The sequence below is a fragment of the Rhinolophus ferrumequinum genome, chromosome 11 (assembly GCF_004115265.2).
Source record: "Rhinolophus ferrumequinum isolate MPI-CBG mRhiFer1 chromosome 11, mRhiFer1_v1.p, whole genome shotgun sequence".
NCBI lineage: Eukaryota > Metazoa > Chordata > Mammalia > Chiroptera > Rhinolophidae > Rhinolophus > Rhinolophus ferrumequinum.
The window spans coordinates 49700952-49721295 of NC_046294.1; the positions used below are offsets into that span (position 1 = coordinate 49700952).

The following is a 20344-nucleotide window of genomic DNA, read 5'->3' on the forward strand; positions in this document are numbered from 1 at the left end:
AGTTGACCTCCTTCAGTCTCATCTATGGAAAATGCCAGTGGTTATGCCCTACCTACTGGCTGGGCAGGGAATTTTACTGAATGATTTCTTAAGATTCTTTCCACCTCAAAACTGAAGTGTCTAGAAGTGGTTTAAAGCAGTTTCAAAGGGTGGAGGCATAAAAAGAAAGGGGTGAGGGCAGTTAGAAAGTTTTGTAAAGATGTAAGGATTAGGCTTAGCAAGTTGTGTGTAGGGAATAGTCAAAACAATAACCGTGAGGGAGAGGACCCTATAAGAGAAAGACGTAGTGAGTTAAAAGAGTCAGGGCTTGATGATGGCCTAGGACTTGTTGACGGAGGGAGGGAGGGATCCACCTAGGGGATGAGCTGGTTATTAAGAGGACAAATCTTGTTAAAAGTAACGGCACATATTTGGAAAATGAAGATAGCTTACGGAGAAGTGAGGTAGAACTTAAGGAGAGTGGCAGGTTTTAGAGGTGTCAGTAATTCTTTGACATATTAGAATAGAAATATTCTGGTAGTTTTCAGAGGGACGAGGTGGGATGGTGAGGGAACTAGCCTTTCCCAGCGCTTCCTGCCATGTCGGGTACTTTACATACCTCGTTTCATGTAGTTCTCACATTAATCCTACAGGATTTGTAATATTATTCCCATTTAACACCTAAGGAAAATGCAGTTCAAAGAGGTTAAGTAACCCAAGAACTTTTCAGTTCAGTAGAGTAGCAGAGATGGAACTGGAGCTAAAGTCTCTTTTGACTGCAGACCTATGCTCTTTCTATCAAACCATTGTCAGAACCCTGTGACAAAAGGACTTGTGCTTGGCTCTTTGTCTTGAAATGATCCACCTTTGCAACAGAAAGCTGTCTTTCTTCTTTTTGTTCATAATTTATACCCTGTCTTGTTCTAAAAAGATACAAGGTTGCTACAGAGATGGGTAAGAAGCTGTCCAGCTTTCTTGCTGTTTGAGGGGAGTCAAACCTCTTTGCATTACACTAGGCCTTTTCGAATACAGCTGTGGAAAAGTGTTCCTATTCACCCGTAATCGAATACTAGTATACTCTTGTGTCCAGAATAGGCAAATGTGTAGAGACAGAGAACAGATCAGTGGTTGCTTACGGCTGGAGGAGAAGAGGGAGTTTAGAAGTGATAGCTAAAGGCTATGAGGTTTCTTTATGAGGTGATGGAAATGCTCTAAAATTGATTGTGGTGATGCTTAATAACTCCGAATATACTAAAAACTATTAAATTGTACACTTAAAAAATAGAGGGTACTAGTGTGCACAAGGCAAATAACCCAGGTCATAAATATGCAAGGGAAGGATTGTAACAAAATTTTACCCATTTCTGGGTGCATGGCAGCTACAAGTAGGCCTGAGGAAGCTGGTGGTTTCATTCAGATATTGGAGGGGGCGCAGTGGGGAATGCGGGATGCTCACACACCCGCGCCAGGGCGGGGAGGAGGGTCCTCTCCAGCTTTTAGCTTCTTGGTGGGACTCAGGTCTTCCAGGCCTGGGAGTTCGATTGAGAAACGAACTTGTTGTGGTATGCGAGAGTGGAGTGATGAGTGAGCAATTGAGAGCACAAGCTGTCTAATGTTTTATATCTTGTATTACCATTTGAAAACCCTTTAAGCAGTCTTTTATAAGCAATAAATCTTCCAGCTTTCCAGCTGCATGTTTATACTGGCTGTCCCTCTTTTTCTTTGTTTGTAAGTCAGACTCATTGTGGTTATGGGTATTTTTAGGCTAACCAGACATCCCAGAAACCATCTGGTCTCTTGGTAGTGGAAATTTTAAGCCATTTGCCTTTCAGACAATGCTGCTTTCTCTTGTTTATGACTTCATGACACGTTTGTAAGAGAGAGCTTCCCTAGCCGTGCTGGGTCTGTTCTACGGCAGAGTAGGGTAGAATGTAAGGTCAGTATGGTGTGGTAGAAAGCACAGGCCTTAGACTCACAGAGATACAAGTTTAAATCTTGGCTTCAGCTGTGAAACCTTGGAGGGATCACTTCCCTCAGTTCTTTGTAAATTGAGGGTGGTAATACATGACTCACAGGGTTTCCGTATGGATTAAATGAGATACAATATGTTTGAAACACTTATCACAGTACCTGACAAATAATAGTTTCCTAATAAGTGTAGAAGTTTCCTTTCCTTAAGGAGGAAATAGGCATTTCTGTACATATTTTGATTAATTTATAAGAAATTTATTAAATATATCCACTGTGTGCCAGGCACTGTGTTAGGGTTTGAGGATACAGAAATTGGTGTGTACAAGATGCAGGGGAGTTACTTCCCCTATTTTTTTTTAACTTTATTTATTTATTTATTTATTTATTTATTTATTTATTTATTTATTTATTTTTTAAGTGTGTTTTTCCAGGACCCATCAGCTCCAAGTCACGTAGTTGTTTCTACCTAGTTGTGGAGGGCGCAGCTTACAGCGGCTCGTGCGGGGATTGAACCGGCAGCCTTGGTGTTATGAGCACAGCGCTCTAACCAGCTGAGCTAAATGGCCACCCCCACTTCCCCTATTTTTTAGCGAAGGTATTGTTTGAGCTCTTTCAGTCCGCTAAGAACATTATCAAGTTCACTGCTGTTGACTCTTCTCAGCCAGCATTTTGAAGCCTCTTAACGTGACCAAATACTACAATAATATCTGTATGTTGTGTTTATGGTTTATACAGTATTTTCACATTCATGATTTTGTAACTGTTCATGTGAGGATAACGCAGTGAGGGGAAGGAGTTATATAGGATCAAAGTTTTTGTATGCTATTGAAATTGAGTTGCTATTAATTTGAAATAGATTGTTGTAAATTAAGATGTTAATTGTAATCAACCCCCAAGGCAACCACAAAGAAAATAACCTTAAACTTACAGAATATTATATGTCAGTTATATCGCAGTTAAGCTGGAAATAAAGAAAAACCATCCAGTTTGCAAAGAAAGAAGTAAAATTATGTCTATTCACAGTTGACATATTATTCATAGGAAATCCTAAAGAATTCATGAAAAAAACTATTAGAACTAATAAATTAGCAAAGTTGCAGGATATAAGATCACCACACAAAAATCAGTTGAATTTCTATGCACTAACAGTGAACAATCTGAAAATGTAGTTAGGAAAGCAATTCCATTTGCAATAGCATCAAAAAGAATAGAATAGTTATGAATAAATTTAACCAAGGTGGTGTAAGGCTTGTGCACTGAAAACTAGAAAACATTATTGAAAGAAATTAAAGAAGACCTAAATAAAGGGAAAGACCTTCTGTGCTCATGGATTAGAAGATGTAATATTGTTATGATGGCGGTACTCCCCAACTTGTTTTACAGATTCATTGCTATCAATACCTATTCAAATTACAATCCACTTTTTTACAGAAATGAAAAGCTGATACTAAAATTCACATGTGGAATTGCAGTGGATCCCAAATAGCCAAACCAATATTGAAAAAGAGCAAAGGTGGAGGACTCGTGCTTTCTGATTTCAAAACTTACTGCAAAGCTATAGCAATCAAAAGAGTGTGGTACTGAAACAAGAGTAGATATATCAATCTTTGGAATAGAATTGAGAGTCCAGAAATAAACTTGTATATCTGTGGTCAGTTGATTTTCGGTAAGAGTGCCAAGACAATTCAGTAGGACAAAGAATAGTCTCTCTGCCGATGGTGCTGGACAGCTGGATATCCACATGCCAAAGAATAAAGTTTCTCCCACCATATACAAAAATTAAGTCAAATTGGATCAGATACTTAAAAATAAGCATGAAAACTACTGTGTTTCCCCGAAAATAAGACCTAGTCGGACAATCGGCTCTAATGCGTCTTTTGGAGCAAAAATTAATATAAGACCCAATCTTATTTTCCTATAATATAAGACTGGGTGTAATATAATTACAATATAATATAATTATAATATAATATAATATAATTAATATAATATAATACCGGGTCTTCTATTAATTTTTGCTCTAGAAGACACATGATAACTGATTGTCCAGGTAGGTCTTATTTTCGGGGAAACAGGGTATCTAGAACTCTTAGAGGAAAACTCAGGAGAGTGTAGCTCTCCTGTAGCACCTGAGCGCTGTGGTGCAGTGGACCTCGGTGACTGGATGCTCCTGTGGGTCGGGATTATTGTCTCATCAGTCTGGCTCTAGTGCTTTGCACAGAGTTGGTGCTCAGTAAAATCTGGTGACTAAATGAATAGAGGAGACAATGACAGTTTCAGCCTTACAGGTTCACCAAAGAGATTTTAGCTCATCAGAAATGACTTTGGTGTCTTTGTTGTGCTTGAGTGCTGTAAGTGTGGGTTTCCTTCCTGGGCCTTGTCTTTCACCATAGTGGAGTTAGGGGGTATATGCAGAGGTTCTCCCCAGCAAAAGGTGGTTGTCATGTGTGCATCTGATACCTAGGGCATGTTGCCAATGTCTTTAAATTTGATTCTGTTACTGCTGACAAAATGGATCGTAGCCTGTTTGTTAAAATTATATTAAGCTAATTCTTGTGGAATGTTTAGACCTTAGAGTATAGATCCAGCCTTAGTTTGAACACCTCTAACGCCATGGATCTCCATGCCTCCCAAGGCAGCTATCAGTGAACTGCTCTGACATTGAAAGTTACGAAGTTTTTTTCTTAGGTTGATCAGAAAATCTTTTCCTCTAAGGATCCACTTGTTTCTCCCATGGGATCATGTCAAACAAACCATGTATTTGAAATAATAGTGCTGTCTCTTTCAGCTTGATCCGTTCCTCTTGACCCAAAGTATATGTTATTCACCCCAGCATTTTAATCTGCCATCCAGTTCACTTCTGGGTGGCTTACTCCACTGAGAGTTCGTGTGAGTTCTGGGAATGCAACTGGATATCAGTACTATTCTAGGGAAAATACAAACCAGCCTGACTTCTAAGCAGCTACCTTTGTCAGGTGATACTGAAGTTTCCTACCTGCTCCAGCGTGCACCTCCCACTAGATATTACAACGCTCACATTATTTGTTTAGGCTCGGTGTTGAATTTCCTTGGTAAAATGCAGACAGGTGATGTAGGTTGGCCACCACTTTCTCCTTTATAAGTTTTCTCTGAGCCAATCCTTTAAAAGTCCTTTGCTACAAAAAAGTAGATATGATGTATTCCATTCCAAAGCTAAATATGCTAGAACTATTCGAGGAAGTAACTTCTGTTTGCGATCATATGCATGGCTATGTGTCCACCTTGACTTCTGGCAAATTCTTATTTATCCTTCACAATACCAATGCCACAGAAGGGCTTTTTCACCCCTGCTCTCATTCCATCCCAGGTAATTACCAACTCCCTCTTTTATGCCAATCTGTCTTCTAGGCACACTTTTTGTGTTGTACCTTTTCACTGTGTTGTGTTGAATTATTTATTTGTGTGCCTCAATGGACTCTGATTCCTTGAAAAACCCAGACGCTCTTCTCTGTGTTTCCAGTGCCTAGACAGTACTCATCAGTGACTGGCATATAGAAAGTGGAGGATAAATGCTTGTTGAATAGAGTTGCAACACAGGTATAGATCAGTTGCAAGCCTTTGCAAAAGCACTATTTTGGTGAGAATACACGACACGGGTATTAAGCAAGAGTTCAGGAGTAGAAAACAGAGGTGAGTAATAGGATAACCAGGAATTCCTGCTTCCAGCCTGTGGGGCAGGTGACAGCCAACTGCACCTAATTCTTACCCAGTAAGATTAAGGTTAGAACACATGTACTGTGGGAGTCGGTTTGGGTTATAAAGTCACAATGTCATGCACGCATAAGGCAAAACAAATCATGTGTTCTTGAAATCTCTTAAATCACCAGGATTTAGGCCTTTGGAAGCTCAAATGTAATGGATTAAGGGAGAGACTACATTGAATTTTGACTCCCTACATAAAAATCTAGTGCACTGCTGTGCATTTTGTAAGTACTTAAATACTTGTTTCATGGCTGATTTAGATTGTTTGGGGAGACATTTGAAGGAAAAAAAAAACCCTGTTGTTTCCAAAGGTGATTTAACACTGTATCCACCCTATTAAGGAAGGGAAGTGTCCCTCCATCTCTCAAAGCATGAGCAAAACTGCAGTTGGTCTTGTGTCATTTAAGCAGATCTAGTTTGGAAACAAAGGCTTAAACCAAATGTCCCCCTGTGGAGAACTCTCTCATTTGACAGGATTTGTTCTTAGAATGTGTTTTGTTAATAAATTAACTCATTTTCTATTGTAGTTGCCCAAGGGAATTGTCTTTCTCGGTGTGTGGCTTTGAAAGCGCAGAAGAGATTGGTTTTCCCCCCCTTAGCTCACACCTGGGCTACTTTTGACTATTGGTCTTTTATTTATTCTTTTTTAGGAACCTAAATTCCAAGGTGGAAAGGAGTCAGAGCTGCAGTGACACTGCCCAGGACAGAGCAAAGAGCAGACTCAGAGCAGCCCCAGCCAGCAAAGCCAAGGTATAGTCACATGCAGGCTTCTGGGGCTCTCTGTCCGTCCCATGACCTCCTGCCCAGGGCCACTAAAGAAACCATCCAGACAAGATGAGGTGGAATGGGTCCCAGGCAGGCCAGCTATGCTGCAGAACTGTACAAACACATGTGAAGGAAGAGAGTTGGAATTAGTCAGATGGGTGGCATGAGGGTTTGCAGAAGAACATTTTCAAAAGTTCCAGGTGAGTTTTTTTCCTATAGATTTTCAGTTTTATTAATTGTTTCAAATGCGTAAGAATTTCTGTCAATGGTGTACATTCTAGGTTAGGGATTTCCCCTATTTCTTAGGTCAACATCACCCTATATCCCTTTTCTTCCCCTTCCCCTCCCTATTCCCTATACCATTCTGAAGGAATTATGAAGACACACACACACACACACACACACACACACACACACACACGTGCGTATAATCTTTTCAATCTCTTTTAGGTCACAACTATAACCCCATCCTCCAACCCCATCATTGGTGTCCTCCTGTCCACTCAAAACAACCGTTGCCTCTCTGCCCCCGACTTAACCGTTGAAAAGCGCCTGCCCTTCAGCTCCCTCTCGTCCCTGGCCTCCCTGCATAAGCCGGAGCGCTCCATCAGCCCTGAGAGCAATGACAGCATTTCCGAAGAACTCAACCATTTCAAGCCCATTGTCTGCTCACCATGTACTCCTCCCAAGAGACTCCCCGATGGCCGCGTGCTAAGCCCGCTCATCATCAAGTCGACACCCCGCAACCTGAACAGGAGCCTACAGAAGCAGACTTCTTATGAGGCCAGTCCTCGGATCCTCAAAAAGTGGGAACAGATCTTTCAGGAGCGGCAGATCAAAAAAACCCTTTCGAAAGCCACCCTCACCTCCCTGGCTCCAGAAACAGGGGAAGACTTGCTGGTCTCTGAAGTTACGCATTCTAGCAAGGAGAAGCCACTTCTGGCTTCAAATACAAAACTGTCCAGTGGGCATGTACTCTCTGAGTACACTGCACCCACCCCCGCTGACCTGGATTATTTCCCCTCTGTCAGCCAAACGAAAGCAGAACAGGGCAGTGATAGTAAAAGGAGCACTGAGATCCCATTGGAAACCTGCTGTTCTTCAGAACTCAAAGTGGGAGCCAGTGGGCCTTCTGTGGAGAGAGAGCAGTTTGAAGGGTCAGGGTCAACCCCAGATGCCAAGTTAGACAAAACCTGCATAAGCACAGCCACGAAAGCCTCGACAGTTAATTCAGTGCTACCCAAAAATAATGTTTTGGGTGGGGTCCTCAAAACAAGGAAACAGCTGAAGACAGCCAATCATTTTGATCTACCGAATGGTGTTCTGACCGACAACCTCGGTGAAGAGCCTCTGCCCTCCTTGCGTCGGGGCCGGAAAAGACACTGTAAGACCAAGCACTTGGAACAAAATGGCTCCCTTAAGAAACTGCGGCAGAGCAGCGGGGAGGGGGGTCTGGCCCCAGCAGACCCGGCGCTGCGGGAGATGGAGCAGAAACTGCAGCAGGAGGAAGAGGACCGCCGGCTGGCTCTGCAGCTGCAGCGCATGTTTGACAATGAGAGGCGGACTGTGAGCCGGCGGAAAGGAAGCGTGGATCAGTATCTCTTACGGTCCAGCAGCATGGCCGGGGCCAAGTAGCACCCAATGAATAGTGTTACCTATTTTTAAGATGTCTTTGGGCTTGATCACTTATCCTGAAGAGCTGAGTGTTCTCACTTTGGGTTTCTTTGAAAGGCAAAACACTGTCTTATGTGGTTCTGAGAGGTGCCAGGGCATTCGTGGGCTGTATCTGAGGAAACCTCCTCTGCCTCCCTGGGACCCAGGCCAGGAGTCCTCCCCACCCGCTAAGTGACCCATGCCTGAGGGCTTCTGGGCCACACCTGGCAGCACCCACCTGGAACGAGACTCAGGAGCACGATGGCAAGGGTTAGAAATGGTGGCGGGAAGAGGGGATGGATACCTTCTCAAACTGGTGGGCCTCCTGACTTCTTTCAACCGGGTGTGTTTTTTTAAATCAGCCTTGCAGATAAAAATGAGTTTCATCTTTTTCAAAGAAGTGGACCAGTCTAGTTCTCCGGCAGATCCAGAAAGGTTATGTTCCCCCTTCTCCTTATCCTTGCCACAAGTAAATATATCTAATGAAATCAGTTGAGTTTATGCTTCTACAAAAGTTAACTTACATTTCCTGTTTAAAAAATAACATTTGATTAATGCTATATAGTTGACAGACCATACTCACAGCCATTGTTTAATTTGATCTTCCCAGGGGACCGAAGATGTAAGTGGGATGAGCCCTGTTTTTAGATGATGAAACTGCAGTGCAGATGTTTAGATTTTCTCATGTGCTAAGTGGCACAGCCCGAACTCACCGCCGGGTCTCCTGACAACAGATCCCATGGCTTTTCCACACGGACAGGTTGCCGTAATGGACTGCAACCCAAGGGCGTGCCAGCGGAGCCTGGGGAAAGCCGGCTAGTCATTGAGAACCTATCGTGCAGAATCTACCTGCAGATAATTGAGATGGACTGGAAGTATAGTCATAATACTGTACATTTATCGTCACCCCCACAGTTTATAGCCTTTTGTTTTCCTGGGGATTCCACCCTCTGAGATAAAGGACAGTTGGAAATCATTGTTACTCTCCACATGGCCAAGGGTTATCTGCAATGTTGATCTAAAATCCAAAAATTTAGCCCAGAAGTCAGGCAAGAACAGTGCTGGAACTCCGTACTATGGAAACAAGGTATCTAGCTGGATGCAGCTGGTAAATTCAGTCCCATGGCCCTTTGGGGTTTATTTTCCTTAGCAGCTGACACCATGTGTCTTTTGCACCCCTGGTGGTGCTTGGTGCTTCTGCCCGTCTGGGCTCATTGAGAATAGGGATTAAGGTTTGATTATCGGGAGTCTCAGATGGGCTGGCATTCCCTGTGCATGTACAAGCTGTTACTATAAAGTCCTGTGACTGGCATTTTAACAAACCTTTCAGAGCTTATATAGCCCAGTGTGTGTTGTCCCCCTCGAGCGGCCCCCAGCAGGTGATACTGTATAGTTTTTCCAATGATATTGCCATTGGTGAAAATATTTCTGAAACTGCCCTCAAAGTCTAGAAGCATAGACTCCTAAAACGTTAGAACTGGAAGGGACCTTAATGGTCATCAATTCCAACTTCTTCCTCTTATTAAGACAGAAGCCGAGATCCAGAACAATGACTCACTGATCAGGGTCACTAGGGATTTACTCCTTCCCTTCTTCTGCTTCTTCTCAGGAGATTTACCTCCCTTCTCTGAGCAAATCTTTAATCTTTTGGGGTTCTAGGAGAACTTTAAACTAGCCAGACGCTATGTGAAGCCTCTAGAAGAGAAGGTAGGTTAATAAGAGGGTTTGGAGTCATAAATGAGGTGCAGGTATGAAGTGGTCAGAGCCATTTTTTTTGGCAGCTCCTAAACAGTTCCGAGAGAGAAGTTCCAGAGAAGTCGTAAGCATTGTAGTGATCATTGAGATCCGTGGAACCTCCTTAGTGACTGCTTTGGTGGGGAGTGTCACTCACCTGAATGTATGTATTCTGTGTTCTCTGTGTCTGTGCGTGCACACATGCAGATGTATGTTTGAAAAACATACATCAGTCTCCTTACTTCATATTCGCACCACTTCAGTTCTAGTCCTACCAGCAACATATGCCCTCTAAAGGCTGTTGGAGGGCATAGTGGTGCCGAGATGGAAGGGTTGGCACTGGTCTGCAGAGGACGGAGAGGGTGACTTATAATATAAATGCCCTTAGAGAAAACATCAGTTACTGCCATTTCATACCATTCCTTTTCGATCTTAGTAAATAGTACTGGGAGGCTAGTCTCAGTGGTAGTAGCAAAGACATTTATTTTTCCACTTGCCACCTTTTTCTATATCTCCAATAATTTGAAAAAAAACACACTTTTCAGTTGGAACTGATTTTTGTTTATGGAAAAAAAGATAAATATTTTTAATAGAAAAGATATATATTTTAAATATTTCCCCAAAGTAATACTTTCATTTTAAGAAATTGCATAGCAGTAGCTACAGGTGCAGAGTGAAAAGCTGCTTCTTGTTAAAGCGTATATTCCAAACTCTGGCTTCAGCTTGCTGCCTTTCCCCCTTGCACCTGCTGTGATGCCCACAGCGGCATTGACAGTTGTTCTCCAAACTTCCAGCTGAGCAGTAGTCCTTCAGACATAGGCAGAGCAGTTTAGGTTGAAGAGGAGGAGGCTTAATCTTTAATCTGCTTGGCTTTGGGGGAGGAAAAAACCACTAAGGTATTATCTGTATTTTAAGACGCTTCTCCCCACACTTAATAACTAAAACCTGAACACTTTTTCTTTCTGAAAAATGTCCCTCTCTTGTCGCTTGATTGTGAAGTTGGTCACAAATGGAGTTGTTGACATGAATTCTTTGAAGAAAGGAGACAAGGAAGGAAAATAGAATGATGGGGAGAGTTTCTGAGCTAGAATGAGAGATGCACTATTTAACAAAACAAATGTATTTCTCACAAATCATTGGAATCCGATTCACCACACAAATTTCCCATGTCCTACTAACTCTGTTCCTTCTGTGTATGCATTCTTTGTTTTTTCTTATTAAAGGAGAAGTTATGAGAGGTTGGAGGATGGAGGTCATTCTGATGAGAAACCTAAGAAATGTGGTGCCCTGAGAGGGGGGATTCTCAGCCCTTATCCATAGGGTGGGAAGACGCTTGGGGAACAGGTTCATGACTCCGCCAATTGTATCTGCTGGAAGAAGTCATCTGGGCCTGTTGGGTTGGTGTCAAATCAGGGGAGTATGTAAGCAGCCCCTGGCCCTTTTCATAGAATTACCTCTTTTTATAAGGTTAATTCTTCTTGGCTGAGGCTTCCCAGGAAAACCTTTTGTAAGTGGCTTCATTTATTTTTCTTATTTTAATTTTTAAATTTTTGCCCGGAGGGAGCACCGGTGGTGAATGCCTTCTCTCTGTGTTTTTTGTCCATTTTCCCTAAAAGAAAAATGCCCTTAAGAGATTAAAGCTGCTTAATGAATTGCTGTATGATGACAAACTGACTCAAGTGGGAAGCTGCCACTGTGCTTGACTGGTGAAGCCGATGACCGAAGGCTGTGCTGTTCGTCCTTTCTGTTCCATTTGACAGACATTTCCTGAGCTTCGAACTTGTGCCAACCTTATGCGGGGTCGTGGAGATACGGACATGGAAAGGACAGTCTGGCTCTTGTGGAGCTCAATGTCCCATGGAATGTATTTGAATGTATATGTTGCTGGAGGGTGTGTTCACAGTCTTAGGAAAGGCCACTTAGCGATGATCTTGGGTGGTCCCGTTCGAGGTCCTGTCCAGCACCGAGCAGGCCGCCTCGAACGTGTTAGATATCCCGTCAGTGTGTCAATTTGATTGCAATGCCGCTCTCCATTTCCTAAGTAAGTTTACCAGAGGAAAATGAATTCTTTCAAACTCCAGTGGTGATAGGATAGTAAGATCTCTTCAGGAGCTGCTTTTAGCAGAAGCCCCAAGAAATGAGGCAGGTTGTGGGTCACCCGTATGGTCAGGGGAGGCCCACATCTCAACTCTGTAGCCTCCCCACTGCTTCCCCAAGTCAGACCTCTCAACCGAGCCGGTAGCAACCTGGGACTCCTTTCCTTTTTCCTGCCTGGCTTTTCATTGAGATGGAAGGCAGCGGGAGAGGAAGGAAAGAAAAACTGAAGGCTGGATCATAATCACAAAATGTTATATAGCTGCAACGGGCATAGAAATCATCTAAGTCAAATTCTCCCCCTTGCTGCCCTTCTTTTTTAAGAAATTAGGAACTTGATGTTCAATGCCCTGTGCCCTGTTTTTCACTATAGTTTTCTAGGGTCTAAATGAATAGTCCTTTAAGTTACACACACACACCCAGTTTAATAATGAGGGGGACACCCAAATGATTTAGGAGGCTTTTTGTTTCAATGGCTTTTCTTCCTGATTTTTTTCAATTAGAATAAAAATGTACCTGTGTCCCCTGAATACACACCCAGGTTGGGGAAACCCCTAGAGCGTGAGCAATGTGAATGTGAAATCTTGGGAAGTGATATATTTTGATTGGAATACTCATTTTAACTACCAAGTGTTAAAACCCACCCAGCCCTTCATTTTTCTTTGAAAATCAAGAACTCCTTAGGGACTTAAATCTTTATTGGCCAGCCTTTTCCTTCAACCTGTAGAGTGGTCTTTTGGCCTGGTTTTTAGAAGTGAAGCTAGTTGCTTATAAATTCTTGGGACTCAAGGAAAAAGTGGGTCTGCTTTTTGCGGGGGAGGGGGATTCTAGGGAAAGAGGCTGCAGAATAGATTTTTCTCCAAAGATGATCCAGAAATGAATCTTTTACATGATTATTATTCACTGTAACTTTCTGAAGAAGATTGTTCTACAGAAAAAGAAACTTAGAGATATACAGAGGTCACCCGTTTAGAGATTGGTTAAATTGGATGAAGGAAAAGTGCCAAGACTATGTGCACATTGTTCTATGTATTATCAGTATTCTTTTTTCTTCCTAAGAAAAATATTTACACACTTTGCTTTGTGAGTAAATGCTTCCTTAACGTCTTGTCAGTAAGTGTGGGAGGCAAGCTCAAACGTGGAGCAGGCTCCCTCCCTACCTTTTCTGGTGTCTTAAGAACTAGGTGGGACAAAGCCAAGGTAAGGCCAGGCTTGCTCATTTTCCTTTCCTCTAATAAGGGGTAAAAACAGGCAACGCACTCCTCACAGATGAAGCAGTTAGAGCTCAAGAGGAGCTTTTGGGCCCTGGCTCCAGATGGCAGCTGTCAGATTCTCCCCTGCTGGCCCTGCCCACCCTCCAAGCTGTGCCACCAATGGGAGCAGGGGCTCTCCCCCAGTGGATTTAACCCTTAGCCTCCAGCAGAACAAACACTTAAAGTCCTAATGAGAGAATGGATAACTGCAAGGAAAAGATGGTTATCTTAAATGCCAACTAATGGATTTTGGGGAGGAGAACTTGATGTGCTGCTTCCTTTCAGTTCTCTATACAGACACAGTTGTTTGTAGGGCCCTTTCCCCTGCCACCTAGAAATAGCAAATGGGTTATATATTGATTTTATTCACCCAATTAGAATTGGAGAAGGGGCCTGGGTCCTTGTTGCCTGCCAGTGTTGGCCACCTCCACCCACACTTATCATAAAGAGCATTTTGACAGAGGACTCAGTACAGGGCATGCCCTGTCAGGGATGCTTCTGCTGAAAAGGAAATGGCATGAAGTCAAATGGGATGATGTGTTGTTTATACAAACAGTACCAAAGTGCATTCTTCAATCTGGGTTTACCTGCTTGAGGAGAGGCCCACGTTGAGAACATCGTAAAGCAAACTCCTGAAAGCGATTGTTCTGTTTCTAGTCACAGTCGTATCCCTGTAGAGCTTTCTGAAGAAGATTGTTCTACAGAATCTCGGGCAAATCTGGGCTGAGCTTAGACCATGTGTGTTTGGTATTTGATGCTCTTTGCTCTGGGAAATGCCCCATGTTGGAATGTCTTGCTGCGGCATTCAGAACGACGGGAGAAATGAGCTGGGGTGGGGTTTCTTTCCATAGTGTACGACTGTGTCTTTTGAGTTCTAAGTTATTTCCCGTTTACAGCTGTTCTTTCCAACCATTCTTCTAATGATAGCATGAAGAACGAGTTTGAGTGAAGAGCAAATGTACAGGATGACGTCCTTGCCCATTACGCTGTACTCAGAATGTCGGAGGTTTAAAAATACCTTCTTTGGAACCACTGCTCAGGGTCTCATCAAAACCTCTTGGTGTCAGTTTCTCATCCAACAGAGAACAAATGTATCCCTGTTCCATCTAAACTTGTAAAACTGATTTGAAGGACTGATGTAAGAGTCCATGCCATACATGGTAAACCAGCACTTGAGGGACCTTTGAAATCATCTGGCCCAACCTCTTTCAAAGGAGGGTTGTTAAAATGATGTGCAAGAAACAAGGCACCTAGTCACACATATAAGAACAGAAATTTGATTGTCCCTTGGCCTGTAAAGTAACAGAAAATGCTCTACATACCACACTCATTAATTCCCTTACAATCTGGTGCGGTCAAAGGGGTGGCCCTCACAGGTGGGGAACTGGCCCTAACTGTCTGCAAGCTGGGTCCTCTGACTCCAAAGCCACTGATTGCTTTTTCTGCTGCCCTGACTCAGATCAGCCTCAGCGTGGTGCCGTCTTCCTCCCCTGGCCTTGGCTAACAGTAGTGCCAGTTACTTTCTGGATTGGCTTTTCTCCCAGACTGGGCCTGACAGGGCTGGAGAGATGACCCTCCGTTGAGGGTGGGAGGTATCAGAGGTAGCAAGGATTCTGAGGCACGTCTGCATCTCAATCAATTCTTCTGTGGCCACGTCCTGCTCTCCCGGGGCGCTCACTGGTACCTTGGATAAATGACTAGGAAAACGAATACAGACTTTTGAAGAATCGGTGGTGGGAGAAACTATTTCTAATGGTTTCCTCTTGTTAGAAGATTGGAGAAGGCTCAGAAGAGTGTGGCAGCCAGCTTTCCATCTGCTTATGGAGAAGGAAGTGGGCTCTGCATGAGAACCAGCGGGGGGGCGGGGGCGGTGGTGGAACGAAGCAGCTATTGGCAGATCAGACGTCCTGGAGAGAGGGAGTGACTGTCCTGGCAACAGGGAGGGTGGGTACCACCTAAAGGCCTGATTAGTTAACAGTTCTGGTTCATTTGACAAACGTAATCTGAGGCTTTACTCACTGAGACGAGGACTAGATCACGTCTCTTCAAAAGCACAAAACTCAGGAAACCAAGCAACTGTTTTTAAACACCAGAAGGACCCACAGAAATTGAAAACCCCCTGGGTGCTACTGGGAAGGTTAAATGAACTGCCCTATATCATAGCAACTAAGAGAGGGGGGTGAAAATTGAACCCTGGGAATGTGACTCAGTGTGGATTACTCCTGATACAGAAAAGAACTGGATACAACAGGTAAATGTATGCCTTCCAGAGATGCAACAATTCACCTGTATGGGAGGGTGGGGGAGTGAAGAGTCTGATACTTTGCCTTAAAACAGCAGGCGGGTTGGAGTGCTGTATCTCACTGATTCGAATGTGGAGGTTTTCAGGGAATGCCAAGGTAGTGCGTGTGCGAGCACGCCCAGCACTGGCCTTCGCCACGGCTGTGTACTCCTCTTAAGACAGCGGGCCTGAACTGTTCCCCATTGTGCCGACACATTCATTCAGTCTTACTGAGTGCTTCCTGGACTCAGGCCCTGGGCTGAGCACCAGAGGTGTTATTTCTTAGTACAATGCAATATGATGCCCGATGTGAGACTGGGTCACAAAAAAGGAAAGCCCACTTCAGTTCAGGACAAGTTCAAGGACACACTACCTGAGCGGAGGCTGACAATGAGTAAGAAACGTCGGCTCCTATGTGGTCTTACCTAGGTCTTCCTAGATGAGTAGCAGAGGCCCTGTGTAGCCTCCTAGGGGCTTCCTTCCTGCGAGGTCTACACTGACATGATTTGGTTCTACATGAGGGTAAAGGGGCCAACTCTACACTCTGTAAACAGCCTTCAAGATGGAGAAAATTATTAATATCAGGAATGCAGAATGATTCTGGCAGCCTGGAACTCCAGGCTGAGGCTATGATGATGAAATGTAAAAAACCCTACGTCAGATATGAAAGGTCAATTTCAAGTATAAAAAAGGGACAGCAGTTCTGATATTAGTAGTCTGCAGATAAAGGCTTAATAAAACCCAAAGGGATAATGCATTGGTTTTAAGAATAAGGAGGCAAATAAAATGTTCAGCTGTATAAAAATGTCCCTTCCAGAGAAGGGAGGGGGCAGTGCTGCTGTCTGGTGCATTGGACACAGCTGGAGTACTGCATCTAGGTATCCTGAGTAAGGGGAAAACCCAAGTCTAGGACAGGCAATCAATTTATTCAGATGGCATGCTGCGTGGAATAACAGAAACTTAAGTGTTTGTCCTGGATAAGGATAGCCTCTGTAGGATGTTTTCCTATCGGTGAAGGGTTGGCCCGGCTGGCCAGAGAGAGAGATACTCTTGACCAAAAAGCAGAGCTAGGACTATCGAGGGACTTAGGCAGCCAGCTTAGCCCAATGGCTAAAACTGTCCTATAGCTTTCCCAACAAAGGAGGGGAAGGCCTTTGGAGGGAACGAGCTCCCTGGCATGAGATGTGCAAGCAGGAGCTTAATGGTCTGTTGTGGAGTTTGCCAGGTGCTTCCTGCCTTGAGGTTGGGATAGGATGTTCCCAGGAGCCTCTTGGGTCTGAGAGCCTATGGTTTGATAGTGTTTTGTTTCTGGCTGAAGGGAACAGTCCATTTCGCCAGAACTGGAAACTAGCGAGGTTTACAGTATGAAAGTTGGGGTGGATTCTCCTTCCTGACAAGGAAAGGTAGTTTGGGGCCCCAGGAGATCCAAGGTGGTGAGTCAGCAATATGCCCCTGCACTGGAGTGCGCTGTGAGTCACTCCTGTCCAGGTGCCTGTGTGAATGAGTGAGATATGACTGTGTAACTGGATATGTGTATGTGTCTGGTATGGTAAATACTGAACTGGCCACAGGTGTGAGACAGTGTGGTTGAGTATGACAGTATGCAAATATTCTGTGTCCTAAGAGTCTCACGCTCGAAATACGGCATATACTCCATGCTTCTATTAGATCTGTGGCTACAAGACTATATTTCTATTATCACCTTAATTACAACTTAGGTTGTGGGAGTTTGTGTTTTGCTGAGGATCCTTAATCCTTGTGCCACTGCTTCCTGGCCCCTGGGAACTGCAGTCCCGCTCTCCAGGTCAGAGCTGTAGGCAGCTCCAGGAGAGCAGCCTTAGGAGCAAGGGTTATGCGTAGCATCCGTCTCTGGAATTCAGCCCATGGCCTCCCCAGATCCCCTGCAGCGGGGCTGACTACTAGGCACGCGAGAATGGGGCAACCCCACAGGCTGCCTTGGCCATAACTACTTTACTTACTGCGAGCCTGGGCTGGCCTTGCACAGCCCTAGGGTGTGTTTTCGAGCCACAGCCCACCGTGTTTGCATTTGGGACTTCAGTTTGTGTCCTAGATTAGAGGACCTGGGAAAACTCCATGTGAGGCCTCTCCTCGGCCTGTCCCAACTTCTTGGCCGTGGCTTTCTGATAAGGGAATTCCCAATCCTCTCTTCCCCCTCACCGTATTTGCCCTCACAATGGAAAAGCTGCCCATAAGGAAAAACACCCTTTCTGGGGCTCGATGGCCTCAATTTTGCCACCCGCTCCCAACACACACACACTTCACTGGCAGTGGGTGAGTTAACGCCTCTGAGCCTTAGATTCTGTGCTCCTCTTCTGTTCCATCCACTGCGTTTTCCATCCTAGCGCTCCACACAGCTGGGTTGGACTCGTGTGACTCAGGCAGGTTTCCCACAGCCTCTAGGGAGGCGCATCAACCCGGGATCTTTCCCCAATGTGATGGCCTGGCCCAGATGCCAAGAAAGAACGTAGGCTACCTGCTCTCTGCACCCCCTCTTTATTGCTGCTGGGCCAGGTGCTGGGTCCTGCAGGGCCTGGGGAGGGGAGGTCCTGACAAGCTCCCTACTCTGCGGCCAGCCTGCAAGTTTGAGCTGAGCTCCGAGGCCCAGGCCCAGCCCAGCCGCGCCGTCAAAGATACGCGGTCGGTTGAGGGTGCGGAACCCCGGGGGAGGGCATGGGGCGCAGGCCCGGCGGCGCACAGGGCCCTGTACGCAGCTCTAGCCTTTTGAATCACTAGCCGTGGGCTCCTGGCAGAACTCATCCATGAACTGGAGGAAGCGGCAGAACTTAGGCCGGCCCTCGCTCAGGGCCGGGCGGGCAGGGGGCGGCGCTGTGGCCCCGAATACCGTCCGCAGCGAGCAGTGCACCAGCTGCCGGTAGCGCGCCTGAAACTCCTTCAGCAGCCGCTTGGCCTCCAGGTACTGCTTCTGGTTCACCAGCCGCCGCTCTGTCCGCTGGCGCAGGACAGCTCCTGCAGGGAGAGAAGCCGGAGGGGCAGCAGGCTTGCTCTAGGTGTAGCCCAAAGCAGTGGGAGCTGGATCCAGGACCCCCCAGAAAGTGGGATGGGGTGGGGAAGGACGTTCAGGGGACTGAAAAATAGCCTGCAGCTTGGGACATTAGGAAGCCAGCAGCGTCCCCTCCTGCTTGTATCTCAAGCCTTAGTTCCAGTCTGTGACATGCTGTGTGTAACTCCAGGCAACTCCCCGCCTCACTCCGGCCTCAGTTTCTCCATCTGCACATGGGAAAAGCCCTCCCTGCTCTGAGACAAGCCCTTTGCCTTATCCCAGCAGATGAGGAAACTAGATCTCGTGTCCTGGCCCCTGAGGGGGGGGGGGGGCGCGGGGGGGGGGCAGAGCCATACCTAGTGGAGCCTCTGTAATGTTCTGGGCGTCCCGCATGCGAATGAGGACGTCATCCAGCAGCTGGGCGCGAGTCTTCCATGGGGGCTGAACAGGGATCCTCTGCGCCTGACAAGGTAAGAGAGGGGGGTGTTATCCCAGTGCTCAGACTTTCCTGGCCTCACCTCCTCGGGCAGGGGAGCACTTGGGGGCACTGGGGGAGCATGACCTATGGCAGGCCCCACGGTGACAGCCACCTCTGTACCTGTGGGGATCCTGAGGCCCATCTGTGCCCTCAGTGAGATGCAGTTTTACCCGTTTCTCCTTGGGAACATGGTGTTTCTGAAGAGTGTCCCACTTGGGCTTGGACGAGTAGTGCAGGAGCGGGCGCTTCAGCATGTGCTGCAGGGCCTGGGTGTTCTTCCGGATTCCTAGGGCGGCAAGGCAAGGTGCAGCCAGGCGCGCCCCCTCCGCAGGGCCTCCCCCAGGTCCCTCAGTGCCCACCCCATAGTGGCCCTGGATCAAAGGAGGAGAAGCCCCACGTTGCTCCCTGATCTGTTGCAGTATCACAAGTCCCATCGTTCCTTCCGTGACTCCTGCTCCCCTATAAGCACCGATCCTAACGGCAAAACAGCACTGGAGTGGGGAAAGGGGCTGATCGCATAGGTTAATGTCACCCCCTTACCCTCAGGGCGGGGGTGGGGGAAGCACAGTGCGGGGACTGAATGCCAGTTCCTGCTGTTCGCACACCAGTCTGAAATGAGGGGCTCAGAGAGGGTGCTGCCTCCCTTGCCTCCAACCAAACAGGGAGGATTTTGGAGGTTCAATTTGGGGTTTAACTGGGTTGGTGAAGAGCTCATAAACCTGGCCCATCTGGAGAGACTTTTCCAGCCAGAGCTGGGCCCAGACTGGCTGGAATCTCGGAATAGCTATGGCTCCCCAAAGCCAATTAGCCCCAGGCTCCAAAGCAGGACCCCCTCGGGGGCCCTCTGACAGACAGAAGACAAAAGACAGCTCTGGTCTGGAAGCGGCACCAGCCTTGGCTTGGCCCTCACTTGACCTGGGCCATGGAGAGGCCCCGCCGTGGAGCCATTCTCCTCACATACCCTTTGGCTCAGTGAAGGCTGGATCAGGCTTGGCTGTCAGCAGCTCCTCGTAGCCATGGTACTTGCTGGGGAGGGAAGCAGATGGAAGCTTCCTCTGTGTCCTCTTTCCCTTTCTGGGCGCTGGGGATCGGGGTGGTCTTTGGTCTTTCTCCACCTTTGAATCATCCCTCTGGAGAACGGAGCAAGGCAGCTCACTCACCTGTGCTCAGGAAGAAAAATACATTCATTCATTCCATTAGCACTTCTCAGCATCAGCTCCATGTGCATCCCCGCGCTGGGCCCTGTGAAGGGCAAGAACCAAGACTGGGGTGAGAGAAGGCGGTCATGAAAACAGACAATGACCATACGCCTTGACAAATGCTGTAACAAGCGTTCTGGGGGAGTCCACAGGAAGCCCGAACCCAGCCTGGGG

The 20344-nt window shown here is 46.1% G+C and overlaps 2 protein-coding genes across 4 annotated transcripts in view; one reads left to right on the top strand and one right to left on the bottom strand.

The window, feature by feature from the left end:
* RNF169 (ring finger protein 169) overlaps nucleotides 1–13011 on the top strand; it is a 76659-nt gene extending 63648 nt beyond the window's left edge. Inside the window, exons 5-6 of the mRNA XM_033120352.1 lie at nucleotides 6342–6441; nucleotides 6907–13011. Of these exons, the coding sequence (XP_032976243.1) occupies nucleotides 6342–6441; nucleotides 6907–8091 (1285 nt within the window). The 3' untranslated portion in view covers nucleotides 8092–13011. The remainder of the gene's footprint in view (nucleotides 1–6341; nucleotides 6442–6906) is intronic.
* Nucleotides 13012–17969: 4958 nt separating this feature from the next.
* Nucleotides 17970–20344, bottom strand: part of XRRA1 (X-ray radiation resistance associated 1) — a 50656-nt gene continuing 48281 nt past the window's right edge. For all 3 annotated transcript variants that reach the window (XM_033119075.1, XM_033119073.1, XM_033119074.1), the window contains 4 exons: nucleotides 19933–20131; nucleotides 19142–19257; nucleotides 18850–18955; nucleotides 17970–18459 (listed from right to left, as the gene is read on the bottom strand). In XM_033119075.1, the coding sequence (XP_032974966.1) occupies nucleotides 18206–18459; nucleotides 18850–18955; nucleotides 19142–19257; nucleotides 19933–20131 (675 nt within the window). In that variant the 3' untranslated portion in view covers nucleotides 17970–18205. The remainder of the gene's footprint in view (nucleotides 18460–18849; nucleotides 18956–19141; nucleotides 19258–19932; nucleotides 20132–20344) is intronic.